General features: G+C 48.5%; 1 protein-coding gene across 2 annotated transcripts in view; it reads left to right on the forward strand.

Moving 5' to 3' along the window:
- FBXO31 (F-box protein 31) overlaps positions 1–18,660 on the forward strand; it is a 521,890-nt gene that overhangs the window by 254,665 nt on the left and 248,565 nt on the right. For both annotated transcript variants that reach the window (XM_069636193.1, XM_069636194.1), the window contains 2 exons: positions 6,288–6,455; positions 6,701–6,775. In XM_069636193.1, coding sequence (XP_069492294.1) covers positions 6,288–6,455; positions 6,701–6,775 — 243 coding nt within the window. The remainder of the gene's footprint in view (positions 1–6,287; positions 6,456–6,700; positions 6,776–18,660) is intronic.

Genomic DNA, 18,660 nt, shown 5'->3' on the forward strand with positions numbered 1-18,660 from the left:
GTGCGGTCGGGGCTGGATGCACTAGCATCACCGGGAATGTTTATTTTGATTCCCTTTGTCCTTCCTTCCTGTTCCGGTTCCAGTCATCTAGTCCTCCGTCTATGCCGGAGCGTCTCGGATTCGTGTCTTGTTCTTCATGCGAACATCGTTTGGCGAGGGCGGATCCCCACTCTTTGCTCGAGTGTCTAGGCACGGAGCATTGCATTGCTGGGATTCGTGTTTCTATTGCGATTCCCCTCTCCGTCCGGGCACTCAAACGCCATCTTCTTTGGTGGGAGGAAGTGTTTCAGTGCGTTCCTCCACCTCATTTACAGCTTTTCATCGACTAAAAGAAGAAACGCCCGGTAAGTTCTTTACTTTTTAGGGCACTCCAGCCAGGCGGCTCCTTCCCGGGGTCTTCCAGGATAGGGATGGGCTCCTGTAGCGTTATGTCATAAGCCATTTGAACCTATGGCCACTACCGATCTCAAATACCTTTCTTGGAAGGTCGCTTTTCTGATCGCAGTGATGTTGGTGAGGCGAGTAAGCAAGCTCCAAGCTCTTTCTGTGGAAAGTTCCCATAAGGATAAGGTTGTGCTATGCACTCATCCTTTCCTGCCTAAGGTGGTAACTGATTTTCATTTGAACCAATCTATCTCCTTACCTGTCTTTTTTTTTTTTTTTTCCTAACCCGGCATCGGATGCCAAGAGAGTCTTGCACAACTTGGACGTCAGGCGAACCCTGAAGTTTTACCTCGACAGAACGAGTGAACTCGGGCTCTCCTCATAACTCTGTCACATTCAGGGTCCCGAAAGGGAAACCGGCTTCCAAGGCAACTATCTCCCGATGGATTGTCTCCTGCATTTCAGAAGCCTATAGCATCCAGGTCCTTCAACGTCCGAAAGGCATTCATTCTCATCTTGTACGTGGCAAAGCGGCTGCTGTTTCCTTCCAAAGGTATGTTCCTTTGGAAACCATCGCCAAGGTGGCTACGTGGGCTTCCCCATTAGCTTTTTTTGTAAGCATTATTGCCTCGACCGGAGCTCCAGGGCTGATGCCCAGTTTGGCCAGGCTGTTCTTAAGAACTTATTTCAGTAAAGGTTTTTTCCATCCACACTAACTGGTGCGTGCTTGGGAATCTCCCACAAGTATGGAGGAAAGGGGACGGCATGTAGGAGTAGAACATTTACTCACCGTAGTGACTACCTTACTCCTAGTCCTTTCCTCCATACGCCCGCCATCCCCTCTAAAACGTATCCTCCATAATTGATTAAATGGTCTCCGACCTGGCAATAGAAAAGGACAGAAGGGCGATGTGTGGGGCAGAGCTCAGGAGGGTGGGGTTACGGCCACGTGCGGTACCCCGCGTAAAAATAAAAGGTGGACAAAAATGAAAAATGTTTGATGCTTTTTAGTGCAGAATGTCCCACAAGTATGGAGGAAAGGGGACTATGGACTAGGAGTAAGGTAGTCACTACGGTGAGTAACTTTATTTCGGGCGATTCTCCTGCTGGATGCACGCAATTATTGCAGACTTACCTACTGTTCTGTGAAGCCAGTTTTACTCCCTGGTAGAGCTGAGAGGCTGTCATGAAAATCTCAACTTGTAATTTTATATCAGGGCCCATTCAGAGTGTTGTATCCTAAGCTGTGGCTGGACACTTCTGGTTGTTTTCTTTGTCCCAAAATCCTGTGTCAATGGGCCAAAGTGAGAAACTTGTCAACTGCAGGCTCCAGTGCTCTAGGATCACAAACAGTCACGGCTCCAGGCAGCCGTGCAGGCACTGCTTTGTTCTCCATTTGTGCAGGCTCCTTCAACCCTCCTCCCTCCGGCAAAGGGTATGGACTTGTCTTCTGCTCTGAGGCCTCCCGCCTTCCTCCATGGCTCAGTCTCTTGGAGGGCCTCCTGCCTAATGCCTTGGTGTCCGTGTCGGCATTCCTACTGGCATAGTGGGAGGGATATTGTGGTGTGGTGTCCTTGTGCTTGGCTTGAATAGGTCATCCCCCCCGCCCCCCCACCCCCAAAAAAAGTACCACATTTCTTACTCGCCAAGAGTCAACTGTCAATAGCAATTGCTAGCGGCTCATGCAGGTTTTGAATCCTGCTGTGCTCGTTATTACCATGGTGGCATCCCAGCACAGAGGCTTGCCTGGCTTAAGGGCTGTGCACACACCTGGCATAATCAGACTTGCATCTGTCAGCGATTAGGGCACCGAGTGGTGTGGATAAGTTGGGGAGGTTGGGGGGGGGGGAGAGAAAACTTAGAGGATGCAAACCTACTACATAGACTATATGCATTATCCAAGATCCAACAACCAGGCTGTTGAGCTTTCTACTACAGTAGTTTTAATGTAGATTACAGCCGAGGCAAGAGTTTGATATTGTATGTCTGTGTGGTGGCGGCAGAGAGGAGGGAGAAATGCAGATGGAACAGTTAAGGCCCCTGGAACCAAACCCGCTTGGCATCTTACTGGAATGTGAACTGAGGAATCGAAGGCTAGGAAATTGAGGCATACAGGGCCCCACCCATGACCATCTATTAACAATTCATCGCATAACCCTGTGTAGCGGTCAGATGGTCAGCTATACCCTTAGGCCAAGACTGAACATTTGCATAGGAGGTTGTGTGTAGAGAGAGAGAGAGTCTCAAAATTGAGTCAAAGCTTCCAAAATAAGAGCATTCTCTGGTAAAATGACGACACTGGTTAAGGCAGTAATTCTGCAAGAAAACTGTATCACTTACAACAGGCCTGTACTTCACTCTGCTGCTCTAAAGAGGAAAGTTATCTTGGATCCGACAGGGTCATAGAGCCTAATTACCAAAGCGGACAATGGGAGAAAGGGCTAGAATCTAAACTGCTGTCCAGGAGCAGGGTTCTAAATTTTAAATGTCAGTGGTGTTTTTTTGCGTATTGCGCAGCTGTGACTTATAAGACTTTACAGCACTGTCCATGTTCTGAATTGCAGTAGTTTTACAGCTCAGTTATCGAACCTATCGGCATCTGTCGTTTTCTATGAATGGTGCCTTGGTAGTCGATTGCCTTTATGTAGTGAGCGAATGTGCAACGTGATGTCGGATGGGCGGGTCAAACTTGTGCTAAATACTTGTCGCTAAAGCTAGTTGGTGTTGAGGTAGGCCATGAGCCTATTAGTGCATTTGATAAAGGGTGCAGTATGAACCAGAACAGTGTTGGCTAGTTCCTCCTGTCGACTAGTGTGGTGGGCAATACCAGTTTTAAGATTCCAGCCTTGTGTTTTTTAGTTTGGGAATTGCATCTATTTAGGTGCATATGTAGGTGGGTACCTGATCATGTTGATTCTATAGATGTTCTGCATGTTAAGGTGAATGCTAGTACTTTGCAATCGACATGCATGTCTGCATAAGGGGCCCCTGCAGAAAGAAATATTTGAATTTACCTACACCTCCCTTGAATGGTACATACAAATCCTTGAATACCCAGAGAAACTATGTTTCTAATGGTTTTCCTGCATCCTCACTATTTTGGATCACATTACCAGCTTGGAGTGGGAGCCTCTGTGTGTTTCCCCATTGTAAAGAATCAACTTCTGGGGCACCAGTGGTCCAGGGATGAATATCGGTATCTAAACCATCAATCAGCCCCACACCTCTAGTTCACCAGAAAGGATCCACACAGATTAGAACACAAGCCAATTATAAACCTCCTTTTCCAATTTTGGTAACGTGGACGGAACAGCAGGCTCATCTCAATCGTTGGTTAGTTGCAACACAGCGAAAATACAATTCCCACCCAATGATAAAAGGGATTGTCCAGTCAAGGTTGTATTAAAAATATCTACTTTATTATTTCAACAGACAGTTTTAGAACACTACACATTACAACCCACACTGTAAAGGCACACAGAGGTCAGATAGTTTCACAAAGGGTAAGGGAAGCACTCTGGATACTGACAGGAGGGTAGTTGGTAAAGTAATCAGTCGTACCGTTCAAGGTTATTTGGTTTTCAGCACCCAGTGGCACAGGGTCATAACTGTCTCTAGGGGCCTTTGGAGACAGACCAGGTTGGCAGAACCACAATGTACCTGGTGCTTAAGTTCTTGATGCTCGACAGCGTCAAGGCCGATCCAGGGCCCTTTGCAGCTCTTGAGAGAGTTTGAGGCGGGAGACAGTTGTGGGTATCAGGCGGCAGGCAGTTCGACAAGCAAGGCTGGATGGACGGCTGCAGGGTGGCCTACATGGCTGCTCAGGGCCAAGAATTGTTCTCTGTGCTGGTTGGTGGATCTGGAGTGCTGGTCGAGGCATCTCGTACGGCTCTGACTGCCATGTGACAACAGTCACTGGTGCAGCCGGTTGCGGTTCAAGGACTCGACTGTCTAGAAAATGTCCTTAAAAGATGGATGCTGGTTGATGCTTGTGTAGCATTCCTCCTAGCTTCTTCGCAGGGCTTCTGAGATGTAAGGTGGACAGGTCTTCTGAGTCCACTCTCTCCTTCTGTTCCCAGAGAGATGTTTAGGGGAGAGATTTTTCTTCCCTCTTGGAACGCCTGGCCTTCCTTCACTGGCGGAAGATGTAAGGTAGACTGTACCTCCAACCTGGGTCCAAATGAGGCCTCCTTACTCCTTTCGAAGTTGTTGGATGATCTGTGAAGTGATGGGTTCAGCCCTCTTAACACCAAATGGATTGGTGCAGGCTAAGCCTACCTTAATGAACCAATCTTCTGTTATGCGTAATGTCGGGACCGGAGCGCTCTGCAACAGGACTGGCAGGGGGTGACAACATGTACCCAAGTCCCACCCATCTTCCTGTCTGTTGTAGATCAACGTGTCTCTTGTTAACTAAGCTCTCTGACTCGTGATTAAAGCGCAGGTCTCCCTTGAAGTTTGGTCGGGAGCAGACTTCCTGTCTCCCTGAAATCATACTTCTCCCTCTGAAAGGGGTCCGCTCTTCAGGAGTGCCTACACTAACTGATGGACCCAGACATGCCCTTCACTGCCTTTCATACGGAGGGGTGGGAACTAGCTTCAAGTTGAAACATTGCATACCAAAGAGGTGTTGGCCCCGCTTTCCTGTTTGTCCAGCAACCAAACCACTTCCAGGCTTGCCCCAATTATCTCCCGTTCGTATGCACTGCCACCAGCCAGACTAAACAATAAGAAAGTAGATCCATGGAGCTTTTGATATTTTAATGTGGCTGCCCATGGCTGGAGGAAGGTGTTGGCTGGAGATGCTTTGATGCACATGTGGCTGTCACATTCCAGCAGAACATGACAGGGGAAGACTGCGCCTGTAGGTTGTCTTCCCCGAGTACATGCGACTATGCATTTCATGCGGTGAGCACAGAAATGTTGTGCGGAATGGCCTTCAGTTTCGGAGGTTGATCTCGCATCCATTTTCAATATCAATAAATTAACAAAGCCCAGGCAATTGTGCACTCCCCTTGCGGATGGTCGAATTCTTCAAACCCATTTTGTGTAGGGAATCAGAATGCATGTCCTACCGCATCAGTAATCTTATGCAGACAGAGATTAAGACATTCCTATGGTTCTCCACCTGCTCTTAAGAGATGCTAAAAAGCAGACCGTCCAAAGGGATCTGTTGAACTGGCAGCTGCTGTGTTTTTTCATGACTCCTGCCATTGCTGATTGGATGCCAAAGCGCCGGTCTAATTCTATGGATGGTGTCTTGCTTGCATCCCATGGAGTTTAGAAGTTTGTCAGATAGTGCTCAAGTGCTCATTTGTGACCATATCACTGCAAAGGCGGTAGGGCAAACTCTGGCTCCTTGAAAGTGAGCTCCTAAATGTGAATGTACACAAAAGCAGTGTGCGTGTCAACAGTAGGTAGACATAAGTGGATGTGAAAGAGATTTACCTAAACAGTGGATGTTTGTGATTCAGCAGTGTCCCAATATAGATTTGTGTTGCACTGGTTGCTTGTAATCACACTTTCCACTACAGTAAATACACCTCACCGATCTGGAGATGAGGGGCAAAGAAGGAGTAGCCGGGGATGCAGTACGATCCAGTAGCCACGTTTATGCCTAAATGTCTGCAATGATGTGCTAAGTGGATATACTGTAAATATTAATTGACACTTCCCACTGTGCCACGTTAGAACATCCATGTACAAGCTGGGTTCAGATGTATATAAATTTAGTAAGATTATTTTTTTCATCAAGATATTTGGTGTCTTAACTGAATATTCTTCTTTGATTTTTATAAAAACTAATTGGTGTGACCACACCTGTCTGCTTTCATGGTGCATTTTGATTTCTGTACAATAGGCTTGAAATAATTTGTAGCTTCACTGTTCTTCCCCCTCTGCAGGTAGATGGCTTATTTATCATCGGCTGGATGTACCTGCCTCCACACGACCCTCATGTCGACAATCCAATGAGGTTGAAACCTCTGTTCAGGGTGCACTTAATGGAGAGGAAATCTGCAACAGTAGAGTGCATGTACGGCCATAAGGGGCCACATAATGGACACATTCAGGTATCCGAGTTGACAGTGTTTGGAACTTTGAGTACAAAAATTACTCTATGGACTCCTTGTTAATGTTTGTTTTCTGTATTACCCTGGAATTGAGTTATGGTGCAATCTTTTTCCACCCCCTTTGAACGCAATGTTTGACAGTTTATGGTGTAATGTCTGAATCCTTTTTGTGCTGTTGTAGCCATTGAATAGTGGCAAAGCTATATGTGGTCGATCTAAAATAATTTGTTTGCGACTTGATATAGATTGTCAAGAAAGATGAGTTTTCTACAAAATGCAACCAGACTGATTATCATCGAATGTCGGGGGGAAGACAAGAGGTAAGTGAAAACAGTTTTGTTTATCAATTTGGTGTTCACCTTTTTTAAAGATATTAATTTTACAGATGCACATTTGTATCCAGGGACCTTTTATAAAAATGTTTGTCTCTCCTTTGTTCCCAAATAAGAATGCAATATTTGTATAGTATTTCTGCCACATGGTGACACCATTGAAACACTATGATTAACAATCTTAATATGTTTGTAATGTCCCTTTTAATTGTTGAGGATGACAAAGCTCTTAACTAACATTTTGTGCAGTTGTATCAGATTTACTTTAAAATGTAATCCAATTTAGGATTGGTCTTTCAAATTAGTGCAAGGCAAAGCCAACAGCAGAAATGCAGACAGTGTCACTGCACAGTTGCATTTAAACAAGATTTATAAACTCATTTGAGTAAATGAAACCAGTTTGAGGGTCGCATCCATCCCAGTCAATGCGTGACTGCCTTCAGAGCACTTTAAGAAGTTATATGACCTAGACAACTCTAAACCAAGATGCAATCATCCCAACAAATCATCTGGCCGTCCGATTGTGGCACTTGCAGACCATGTTTTCACTATGAATTTTTCTTCCCCATCCACTCTTTGATCTTCTAGGATAGTCTTGTTAATAGGCATAAAATCAGGATTCCAGAGTTGGTCCTTCATAATCTAGGAAATTCTTCCGTCAAAATTGTTTGCAGAACTATCCTCAAAATGCTCAACACCTCTTGAGTCTGGATCCCCTTCCAGTTGAACTCAAAATCTCCTTCAGACATCTTCTGTGGAAACTAACCATTTGACATGGTGTATCCCAAGAACTACAAACCCTTTGTATGTGGTGGCTTCTTGGCCAAGCTCAATTGAGGGCTGTATACACAAAGCTACTGCAGTTCTCATAAGCAAACCATTTTCTGATGCCCAGGCAGGATTCTGCCCCGTCTAGGTTTACTGAATTAGAACACATTGCCACTTGGAATGAACTGAAGAAACTGAGATTGACTGAGAAGCCGCCCTTTTTCTTCTGGACCTTTCTGCTCCTTTTAAAACAGTCAAACACTCGACCCTTACTAACAAAGGTGCACAAGCGGGGAAGGTGAAGCATTGGCATGAATCGCTGTCCGGTCAAATGGTCGAAAATAAACAATCGAATGACCATTTGATCGAAAGTCAAATGGTCGAAAAAAAAATGGTCGCATTTTTTTATTTATATATTTTTTTAGTTTGGTTAAAAAAAATAATATAGAAAAAAGGGGGTTGGGGTGGGAACCCCCCCTAAAAGTTTTTAAAAAAAAAAAAAAAATCGACCATTTTTTCGACCATTTGACTCTCGATCAAATGGCATTCGATCATTTGGTTTTCGACCAAATGACCTACAACCGCATGAATCTCCATTTTCCTCCGAGTAGAAGTTTTTTCTACTTCTCCTTCTACTCCTCACCGCCAAAGTTCACTGAGTCTCAACCTCTACTTTTCTCCTTCTTTTCAATCTCTTTTAAAAGACTTTTCCCTAGCCAAGTTCAATCTTCAATTTCTGCCGACTGATACCAAGTACTTTCATGCTCCAGTAATTTTGCCAAATCCTACTGTAAGTGGATGGATGACCCTCAATCTCCTGAATCCCTATTATGGTCTGACACCTGTTCAGCTGCCTAGCCTCGTATGTGGCCAATCCAACTGAATAACCCACCCAAATAATACATGGCAGTAAACCCATCTATGGGACGTTCTAGACTCTGATCTTTCTGTAGCGCCTCAGAATAACTCTGTGGTCAAGTCCCCCTTTCCTTGCCTACTGAGATGCCTCTTCCACCTTCCTGGGCTTCACATAGCCAGGGCCCACCATGCCACTAATCTTCTTACCTAGATTATGCTGCTGACCCCTACATATGTTTCTCCGATACATGCTTGTGAACTATAGACCGTCCCATACCCTGCTGCTAGAATTCTTCTACACCTAGAGCTCTGAGAACCATTTCCAATTCCACCATACCTGCGCTGCTGTACCAGTTGCTTGCTGCATTTGCGTTAAAGCCCTATGAATTCCATATCTAGTAGTCCAGGGCACTGGCCTCGGGTTTCTGCAAAGCAAACGTGTTGCGCAAGATTTGAAGCAGTACCCTTTGGGTGCACTACAACAACCTTGTCCTTCTGGCAATAGGTGTTGGGGAGAATTCTCTTTATAAGGCTAATTTCCCAAACCTAGTGGGTCCCACAGCAGCTTTGCTGGATTTTTCGGGTTTGTTTTATTCTGCTGCTAAGAGTGAGACTCTTTTACTTCCACTCTTAGACATGATTTGAGGTATGTCTTTGGCTTGTTATGTGCTTATGGGCTATGGGGTTTCTTTTTACTCCATAAGGTATCATCTGTTTTTTGTATGTGTGGTACACAGCACCCTCAGTGCAGTACCACAGGGGTGTCACAGTGACCCCCAAACATAGATTCCATACCCTGGGACTGACTACTGTCTCCCAGGCCATGTAAAGTCACCATCGGCTTTACTAGTCCAAAATTGTGAGCAGAACCAGTACAAACCATCCTATTGTGGAAGTACAGGTAAGGGGTCATTCGATTGCCCCTGTGTCTGTTTTCGAGGGGGCACTGTCCCGTCCCCCCTCGTCGAGTTTCTGGCTGGTGGCAGTGGTTACCACGCGAAATATTCCACCGGAATATTCTCTATGGGATTTTCCCATTTGTTTTAAAAGCACCTCTTTTTGGTGCAATGTTAAAGATAGCGCTGGTTTATTTATTTAATAGTAAATCACCGGTTGGGTCTTTTTGCCAGAACTCGATTCTAAAATGGCGTTTGTGTCCATCTCTGTAACGCTGACCAAGGTCGAGCCCTTTGTTCCACTATTTTGGCGGACTTCTCCACAGAAGTCCTCCAAATGGTGCCACTCTGGGTTCCACAGGAAGGGTGGAGGGGGGGAATTGGCACCCTGGACTGCGTTGCCTTGGCAACCCAAGTCGCACTCTACTCTGATTGGCCCAGTGGTGAGCCACGCGGCTCACCACTTAGCATGTGTGATTGACAGCTAGGCTGATGAATGGGGGTTTTTCTGCATAAAAGCAGTGCCTTTGGGACTGGAACTTCAGAAGTCGCCACAGGACCTAAGAATCCGAAGAGGGAAGAAGCTGAGCCATCTGAAACGACGACACCACCGGTGAAGCCCTGCTGCAACTACCTCACCACTTTCCCGACGACAAGAGAAGATCTTCTGCTGGACAAGTCTTCTTCCCTTGAGCTGGTGGGATCAACCAGTTCACCCTTTTCGCCTTCCAAAGACGTCTCTTGGTCGAATCGGCTGTGCCAAAAAACCCGGCTGCCGGATAGCCAAGCTCACCCCTTTTGACCGCGAATAAAAGGACTGCACCTTTTAATCGGGAACTCCGCAGCTGGATTCATCCCTGTGCAGTGCAACGACTCCACGTCCCCTCCTCGACGAGATCTTCTCTTCCCCTGGTCGGAACCACGAACTTCAACCACTGCCAGGAACAACTGCCCCCGCTGGAGCTTCCTTTCTCTTCAAGGTACTGTGTCCTGCCTGGCCTCCCTTTTATACAGATTGCTAAAGGTGACCCTTAAATCCTTGGCTTCTAAACTGGGTTGGCTTCAGGCCTTCTAACTATATCTCTTGAATCACCCCAACCTCTTTTGAACACTCTGCAAAGACGTCAGTGCACTTTAAACCATGTGATCCTGGGCACATTTCGCTTTGCTCCATTTAAAGTGGGCCTTGCCTATGAACTTTGGCTCTACAGTATAACATGCCTTTCTCCCCTTGCTCTGAACTCTTAAGTGTTGGGAACTGTTTTATTCTTCTGCTCTGCCTTTTCTCTCCCTTTAACTACATTATCAGAGTGCCATCTTGGTTAAGTGCTCACATCTGTTCTAACAATTAGTAGTGTTTTAACCCTGACATGTCTGATAACTATTAAGGGAGGTTTGTATACTTTACCTGACTGTGTTTTAACTTGCTTTTGATTGAGAGTGCTAGTATATGCCATAAAGTGTGTTTTAAATAAATAATGATATACTTTTTATACAAAGCTCTGGTCAGTGTTTGTTTGCTCTGTGTATTGGCCCTATTGTGTAAACTCTGCATACTGCCCTACTCTTCTTGAGAGAAGTCTGACTGCTCAGCCACAGCTACCAGGTAAATCTGGGTGATGCAGACTGCTACCAATTGGGTTTACTGCTTACTCCTGTAGTCTTAAACTTTTTGCAGTGTTCCCCAAGGGAACCGCACAGGATTCTGCCTAACAATAGGGACCCAACCTTTGGAAAGGTCTGAACTACACAGGTTGTTAGTGTGGCTGAGCAGCCAGGATTATCTCCAGAGGGGTCAATGTGAGCAGTAGGGGAGTTACGCAGAGATTTACACTTATACTCAAAGTTTCTTGATAAACAATGATCAATTTAACTGTCAGTTTGAATAAGCCTTTTTCAGAAGGGGCAATATAACAGTAACACACAAATACACTCCAAAATATACACTCTTAGTGTGTCAAAGAAAAGGGTTATAGAATAATACAAGAGATCACACAATTATTCTAAAGCAGGTAAGTACTTTTGAACCCCCCCGCCGCATGCAAAGCAGATATAACCCTTTCCTGGAAGGGAAGGTGAAACACAATGTCAGAGGAAAAGTCATTCAGGGAGGCAGGCCAGCCAAAGTCAATTGGGCAAAGGTCTAGGTGAGCTGAAGCACTTCTTGTATGTAAGTAAATGTCTTGCACAGTGTTTTAGAAGTCTTTGTAGAAAAAGTTGAATCCATGTAGGGCCACACGCTGGGAGGCTTTTGAGAAGTAGAAGATGCAAGCAACTCTACAGAAGTAACCAAGATGAGTCCCAACTGAGATCAGGTAAGACTACAACAAGAGGTAAATTCCCTTAGACTGTATAGTACCTTTTGGTTAGAAGAAATGGTTCCAGCTGGCTTCCGTTCCTGTGTGGCTCTGCAGATCCTTTTGTTCATGTGCCTCAGTCATGGGGACAAGACTGGGGATTCCTGCAACACAACGGGACAGTCAGCGACAGAAAAAGACAAACTTCTATTCAGCTGCACTTCGCGGTTTCAGCTCCTCGTGTCTCGGCAAACAGAAACACTGCGGTATCACAGATACCATCTGGACTTTCCTTGCTTCTGGGGTCCAGTACCCTGTTGAGGTGGCTCAGGCCTGGTCAGTCCTGCTTACTGGGAGTCCGAGGGATCTTCCAGCAGCTCGGATCCTTCTTAAAAGTGATGCAATCCGATAGGTGTTCCTCTCCCTGGTACTTCGGTTCCAGCAGCAGCGGAAGTACAGCCAGCTCCGAGAGGATGTCCAAACGAGTTCACTTTGGAGTTGATTGGTCCCACCAACTCAAGGGGAGAAGTCGTCCTTGCAGGGCTTCTCTAGTCGAAGCTAATTTGGAGCTTCAGCACAGCAGCAGGGCTTCACCGGTCAAACCAACGGTCTAGGAGTTGCAGCAGGCGTCTTTTCCAAGTTCTTCTTCGGATTCTTTCGTCCAGTGGTCTACTCTGCTTTCCAAGCCAAAAAGACTCTCCTTTTATGCAGGTTTCTCCCATTCATCCAAGCCTAGCTGTCAATCTCACAGCAGGGTGGCTGTCCTTGTCGGACAGCCAGCCGTTCAATCACCTTTGGGCGCATTCCTGTAACCAAGGGCATTAAGGACAGGGAGTTTCGGGCACCTCCCTTAATGCCCCTGCCAGACATACTGGAGCCAGAGGCAGGCTTCACTCGTAAACCCCGCCAAAGACGAAACGAACAAAGGGGCCAAACCTGGTTTGGCGCGCAGAGTAAATCTCAAGAAGGACCTTTCCAACAAGAAATGGCGAAAAAAAGACCGGGGCAATTTTGACAAAATGGGCACCCATGGGTGCTTTACCAAGGCTGCAATTGCAGTCCGCGGTAAAAACACACAATGGTAGTAAAAAGTAAACCACTGCCACCAGCCATTAATTGTAGAAAGGGTAACATAACAATCTTACATGAGAAACTAGACAAAGGGGATACTAAGTAACCCCTCCAGCACCCTATTGTAAGATGTGCTGGGTCTAGAAAGTTACAAAATATAAGTAAAGTCAATTTCCCTTCACTGCTCTTGGAAACAGTAGTTTCACCAAGAGAAGGTATTTAAACCTTGGGGAAATCCAAGACTTCCCTGTGCCACAGCACTGAAAGTGCTCTGTGTCACAATGTAAAGATGATGCCTATGGAGTCGGTCACTCACAAAAAACGGAGTACAAATAACAGAAAATTACATGAATGGGGGGGGGGGTGGTCTCGCTCTCTCAGGTTAAAAATTAACAGTCCTAGTGTCCAGCAAAAGTGCTGGGGGTCTCTAAGGTAGAGAGGAATTAGCACATTTCTGAGAATTCTCCCTAACAAAACGTCTCACTCCCCGACCGAGAAGCAGCCTTTGTTCTAGAACCTTACTACAGATAGCCAGATTTTTGAAAGCATGGAATTTCTAATTGGAAGGGCTTCTTTCTCAGTACATACTCTTACGTCCTGTCCCCTTTCCTCCATACTGCATGGGCGTCCCTTCCAAGTGACGGGAGACTGAACCTTTTTCACCAGAAAAAAAACACCTTCCCCTTTAAATTTAGAGGTGCGCAGGGGTGTGGCCCAGAGAGCATGCGCTGCCCTGACTCTGCCCTCCGTTGCCACACCTCAGTCGCCTTTTCTGTGCCGACGGGAACGGACCGAATTCACCAGCTCTCCTGGGGTTGGCTTCGGCAATGTAATTCCATGCACGGATACTTCTTTATCTTTTTGTCATTCAAGTACTCAGTCCTCAGGCGCCACGCTCCTCTCCGGCACATGTCGACTTCCACAGGGTTCAGCAGGTGTCCATCCTGCAACAGGCTCTTCCCAACTTCAGATCCCCACGCCTTCTGACTAGGTTGCCTTGGCCCAGACCACGTTTGACAAGCTTGTTCAGTGTGTGGCTTGCTGTCATCGAAACCGCTGAAGAACAGACTAGCCAAGTGGAGGGAGCTCTTCCAGAAGTCTCCTCCAGAGGACCTCAAGAACTCTGTGAAACACTGAGCCAGGCCCAAGGAAGGGCCACTATTTTCCATCTCACCCACAAAGGAGACTCCTTCCCAAGGAGTCTCCCGCATGGGAGGGTCCGTTCAGGTCCTTGTACCAGCACGTGCACCGAGGCTACTTCAGCTACCGGCCCTCAGTCCGAGGGATCCTCTGATCCTCCCGGTGGCAGTGTTGAGGGACCGGAAGGTTCTTGTACCAGATCGTTATCCGAGGGACTCTGCCATTGTACCGGCAATATGTTCGAGGGAGCACCTAAACGCAGCTCTACTGACCCCTGGGTCGAGGGTGTCACACCTACTGGGACTAGGCCCGAGGAGCAGGGTAGGCCTTGTGATCCACATACAAGATTTCTGGAGGAGGCTGGGCCCAGCGAGCCGAACATGTCGCAGGCAGCACGACAAGATGCCCGCCGCGCCACACTAAGGCACCCGTCTGACGCTATTCCAGGAGTTCGGTGAAGAACGGGTGTCGAGGTGTGACTGGCCTCAGTCAGGTACGTGGCTGACAGCCTATTTTTATCTGCAGGGCAGCTTCCCACTGCGTCCATATGGGCAAGGTATGCAGCGGCTCCAGCGGCCCCCGGCTATCCAGTCAGTACCACCTAACCCCCCCCCCCCCCCCCCCCCCCCTCCGACCAGTGAAGAGGGTTTCTTCGAGTGGTTCCTCAGGCTCTTGGAGTCACCTTGGATGGGGTTTATCCTCAAGGACGCCATCAGGGAATTCCTCCCATGCTAGCGGCACCACAAGCATCTCTGCCGGCGCCGCTGGTCTCGGCTCCTCAGCCCCCGGCTGCGGTCCCTGTGCTGCAGCCTCCAGCTCAAACTACTTCTCCACCTCCGCAGGACACGGATGGTGAGGATCTGGACAAACCGTCCTCAGCCAGGGCCTTCCACGGACGTCTTGCTGGGCTGGCGGAGTACCTGGGCCTACCCCATCCTGAGGCCGAGCAGCTGGCGGAGGGGGTTCTGACTGAAGTCCTCACGCAACGCCCCTCTGCCAAAACAGTGATTCCTCTGCAGATCGATGTAGTCTCCCTGGCCAAGAAGGGTTGGCTTAAGCCCCACTCGGCCCAGCGGGTATATCGACGCCTGGACGCCAAGTGCAGGCAGATGGGGGGGGGGGGGGGGGTGGGAATACCCTGTTAGTTTTAAAATGCGCACCAGACCCAGGGGTATGGGGGGGCGCAGAAGCATAAAGAGGATTGTTCAGCTTAGGTTACATTGCTGTGCAATACATTACAACACATTAATAAACAGTGTTAAGAGTTATCATGCAAATGAACATATGGTGGCAGGAAACAGAAAACACTTGAATAGAGTAACAGCAGACAGTAGTTTATCGTAGAGTGGTAGGGAATCGGATATCGTGTTCCTTAATCCAGTGGATCAGGTTGGATCTAAAACGTAGGTAGGGCAGGTCTTCCCTTAAGGTAGGTGGGAGTGAATTCCAATTTTGGGCAGCTATGACTGGAAAGCTACTACCACCCGTCCTCATACGTTTAAATCTAGGCACTCGAAGTAGTTTGGCAGTGGCTATTCTGGAGGGGCGGTTGGAAGATTGTCTCGCGAATCTAAGAGCAAGGTATTTTGGGGCGGCCAGGCTTAAACATTTGAGTCCATGAGGTTGATTTAAGGAAGATTGTCTTTTATGGAGAGCCAGTTGTTAACCTCTTGCTCTCGGCCCATCCTCAGCCACACTCCTCGGTGATCGCTGGGGCATCACTATACTCCAAGCCTCAGTCGTCGTCCACCTCCTCCTCTGCGGCTCTACTAGGCAAGGAGGAGAAGATCGAAGAGGTGTACGGAAATAAACTCTATTCCAACACGTTCCTGCACCTTTGTCAAGCCAATGCCGATACCATGCTGGCTGCCGCTAACCAGAGGTTATGGCGGGAAATTACGGACTACCTCCCGGAACTCCCTACGTAGAGCCAATCACGTTTTAAGGCGGGCCTGGCAGAGGACAAGCTGGCAGCGCATGACCTCATGGAATCCACCATGGCCCATATCAACACCTTTGGCCGTGCCATCTGTTTCGCCATTGACGTGAGGACTGCCTGGCTCCGGTCCACGAAATTCAACCCGGTCGTCCAGGAACGCATATTAGATCTACCGTTTAGGGGGGAACATCCTCTTCCACTCCACTACGGACCAAAAGCTGAACAAGAAGTTAAACAGCTCACAAACGGTCTTTATCCATCTTGACAAAGACCACGCCCAAGTCGTACACCTAGTCACAGTAGCGATTCGACAGGGGCGTAAGTATGGATGGTTCTGTGGCTTCCAGAAACAGAGATCCAGGCAGCCGGACCGCTCGCCGTCTCAGAACCGGCACAAGTGACCAGAAGGCGGGGCGAGGTGGTAAGAGTGTTATCCAGTCCCCCCTCTTCCTCAGAGCCTCGGAGGGAAAGAAGGCATGACACGCCCCTTTGGGTCCACGTGTCTCCAGCGGGGGGCAGGCTTGCTCTCCATGCACATTTCTGGCACCAGAATTTCACGGACCCCTGGATCCTCTCCGTAGTATCCACAGGGCACAGCCTACCTATCCCAGCCTCTCCTCCTCCACTTCCTCGGGTTGGGACAGCAACTCTTCTGGCGGAGATCCTCCACTGCATGGCTCTCTACGAGCGACCGGAAGTCCCAGCCTCCCAGCGAGGCTTGGGCTTTTACTCCAGGATTTTCACCATTCAGAAGAAGAACCAGACGGGCCTCAGAGTTGTGCTGGACCTTTCCACCCTCAACCTCTCCTTACCCCTTCAGAAATTCGAGAGGGTTACGCCAGCTTTTATAGCGGAGACATTGTGCAAGGGAGACTGGATGTGCTCCTTGAATCTGAAGGACTTGTACCTACATGTCCCGATTTTGGCAGCCCCATTGTTCTGTACTACGGTTCAGGATCATGGGCTACCATTTTCAATACAAGGTCCTTCCTTTTGGCCTCCGTTCGGCCCCCAGGGTCTTTACCAGGCTCATGAATACAGTGGTTGCCCTTCTCAGAGTGCAAGGACTTCATCTACCCGTACCTTGATGACTGGCTCGTCAGGGCTACATCTCTGGAAGCGGTTCACCACACTTCCCGTACCCTTATGAACACAGTGCTTCTCGCTCAATCTCAAGAAGTCACAGCTGCAGCCTACGCAGACTCTGACATTCTTGGGCCTCATCTGGGACACGTGCCCTGAGAAGGTATTCCATTCGGAGGACAAGATCTCGGCCATCAAGAGGTCCACCACCCACTTCCTCAGCAGAGAGGTGACCTTGGCATGGTGGTACCAGGATCTCCTGGGTCTCTTGGCGGCAGACCTATTAGCCATCCCACACACGAGATTGAGGATGAGGAGAATTCAGCTGCACTTCACGGCCTTATGGAACCACGAGCGGGGCTCCCAATCCGAGATGATCAACGTTCCTCCATCTTTCCACCCGGACCGAACATGGTGGTCCAGGGACTGCAACCTATGGACGGGCAAGTCATTTCGCCCGCAGGCCACCATCACCACAGACTCCTCGCTTGAGGGCTTGGGAGCCACTCTGGATGATCTCTCTGTCCACGGTTCCTGGACCTGACAGGAGCAGGAATACCACATCAATTGGTTAGAGCTGAAGGCCATCTGGCTAATGCTCAGAGCATTCCTACCACTGCTCAAGGGCAAGGTTGTCCTCATCCAGACAGATAACTGGACCAGCATGTACTACGTCAACAAGCAGGGAGGCACCAGATGCCCTCCTCTATGCAGACTGGCAATCAGCATGGGGGAGGTGGGCCCTGGAAAACGACATCTATCTCATGGCAGACCACCTCCCAGGGGAATCCAACCTGGAAGCGGACAGGCTCGGCAGGTTGGGAGCGGTCAATCATGAGTGGCAGTTTAACAACCTAGTTATTCAGATCTTCAACAGGTGGGGTCATCCCCAGGTGGATCTATTTGCCACCTGGCACAACAAGAAGTGACCTCAGTTCATCTCCTGGAAGGTTCGGGCTCCCGGCTCCCAGGGCAACGCATTTCAGCTTCAGTGGAACGGCATGAGGGCTTACACCTTTCCGCCCACACCGCAAATTCAGAGTGATTTGCAAGATCAAGGAGTCTCGCCAACTCAACTTCATTCTAATAGCTCCATAGTGGCCTGCCAGGCCATGGTTTTTGGAGCCGCTCAACCTCTCGGAGAGGCCTCAGATTCACCTCCCGACGGGCCCAGCACATCTTCTGGCACAGCAGGGGGGACATGGTCATCCACCCCGCACCACAGAAACTAGCCCTCACAACATGGTACCTGAGAAGGTAACGCTGCAGCACCTCGGCCTCTCCCAGACTAATCTGGAAATCCTACAGGACACAAGGAGCAAGGCTACCAGGGCCAGTTTAAAAGTAAATGGACCAGATTGTGCCACTCATCAGACTCCAAGGAAATCGACCCCCTAGCATGCACCTTGGACAACGTGCTCTTTCTCGGCGCACCTCGCCCACTCCTGTGTGCAGGTGGACACCTGCCGTACATACCTCGCAGCCATCGGAGCTTACATGAACTCCGAGGAGGGGACCTTCTCCTCCTCCAATCCTATCGTCAAGAAACATTCGACTGGGCTCGCAGGGCTCTACCCGCCCGTCAAGAGACCACATCCCGTGTGGGACCTCAACATTGTCTTGGGCGCCCTGGCGCACAAACCGTTTGAGCCACTGGCGTCCGTGGACATCAGGCTGGTCACCATCAAGATGGCCTTACTAGTCAGCCTCACCTCGGCTCATAGTCGGCGAAATCCAGGCGCTGGTAACCTCGGAACCGTATACTACCTTTCACAGGGACAAAGTAGTCCTGCGGACACACCCAGCATTTCTGCCCAAGGT

Source organism: Ambystoma mexicanum, chromosome 1q (genome assembly GCF_040938575.1).
Source record: "Ambystoma mexicanum isolate Mex_15411 chromosome 1q, UKY_AmexF1_1, whole genome shotgun sequence".
Classification (NCBI taxonomy): Eukaryota; Metazoa; Chordata; class Amphibia; order Caudata; family Ambystomatidae; genus Ambystoma; species Ambystoma mexicanum.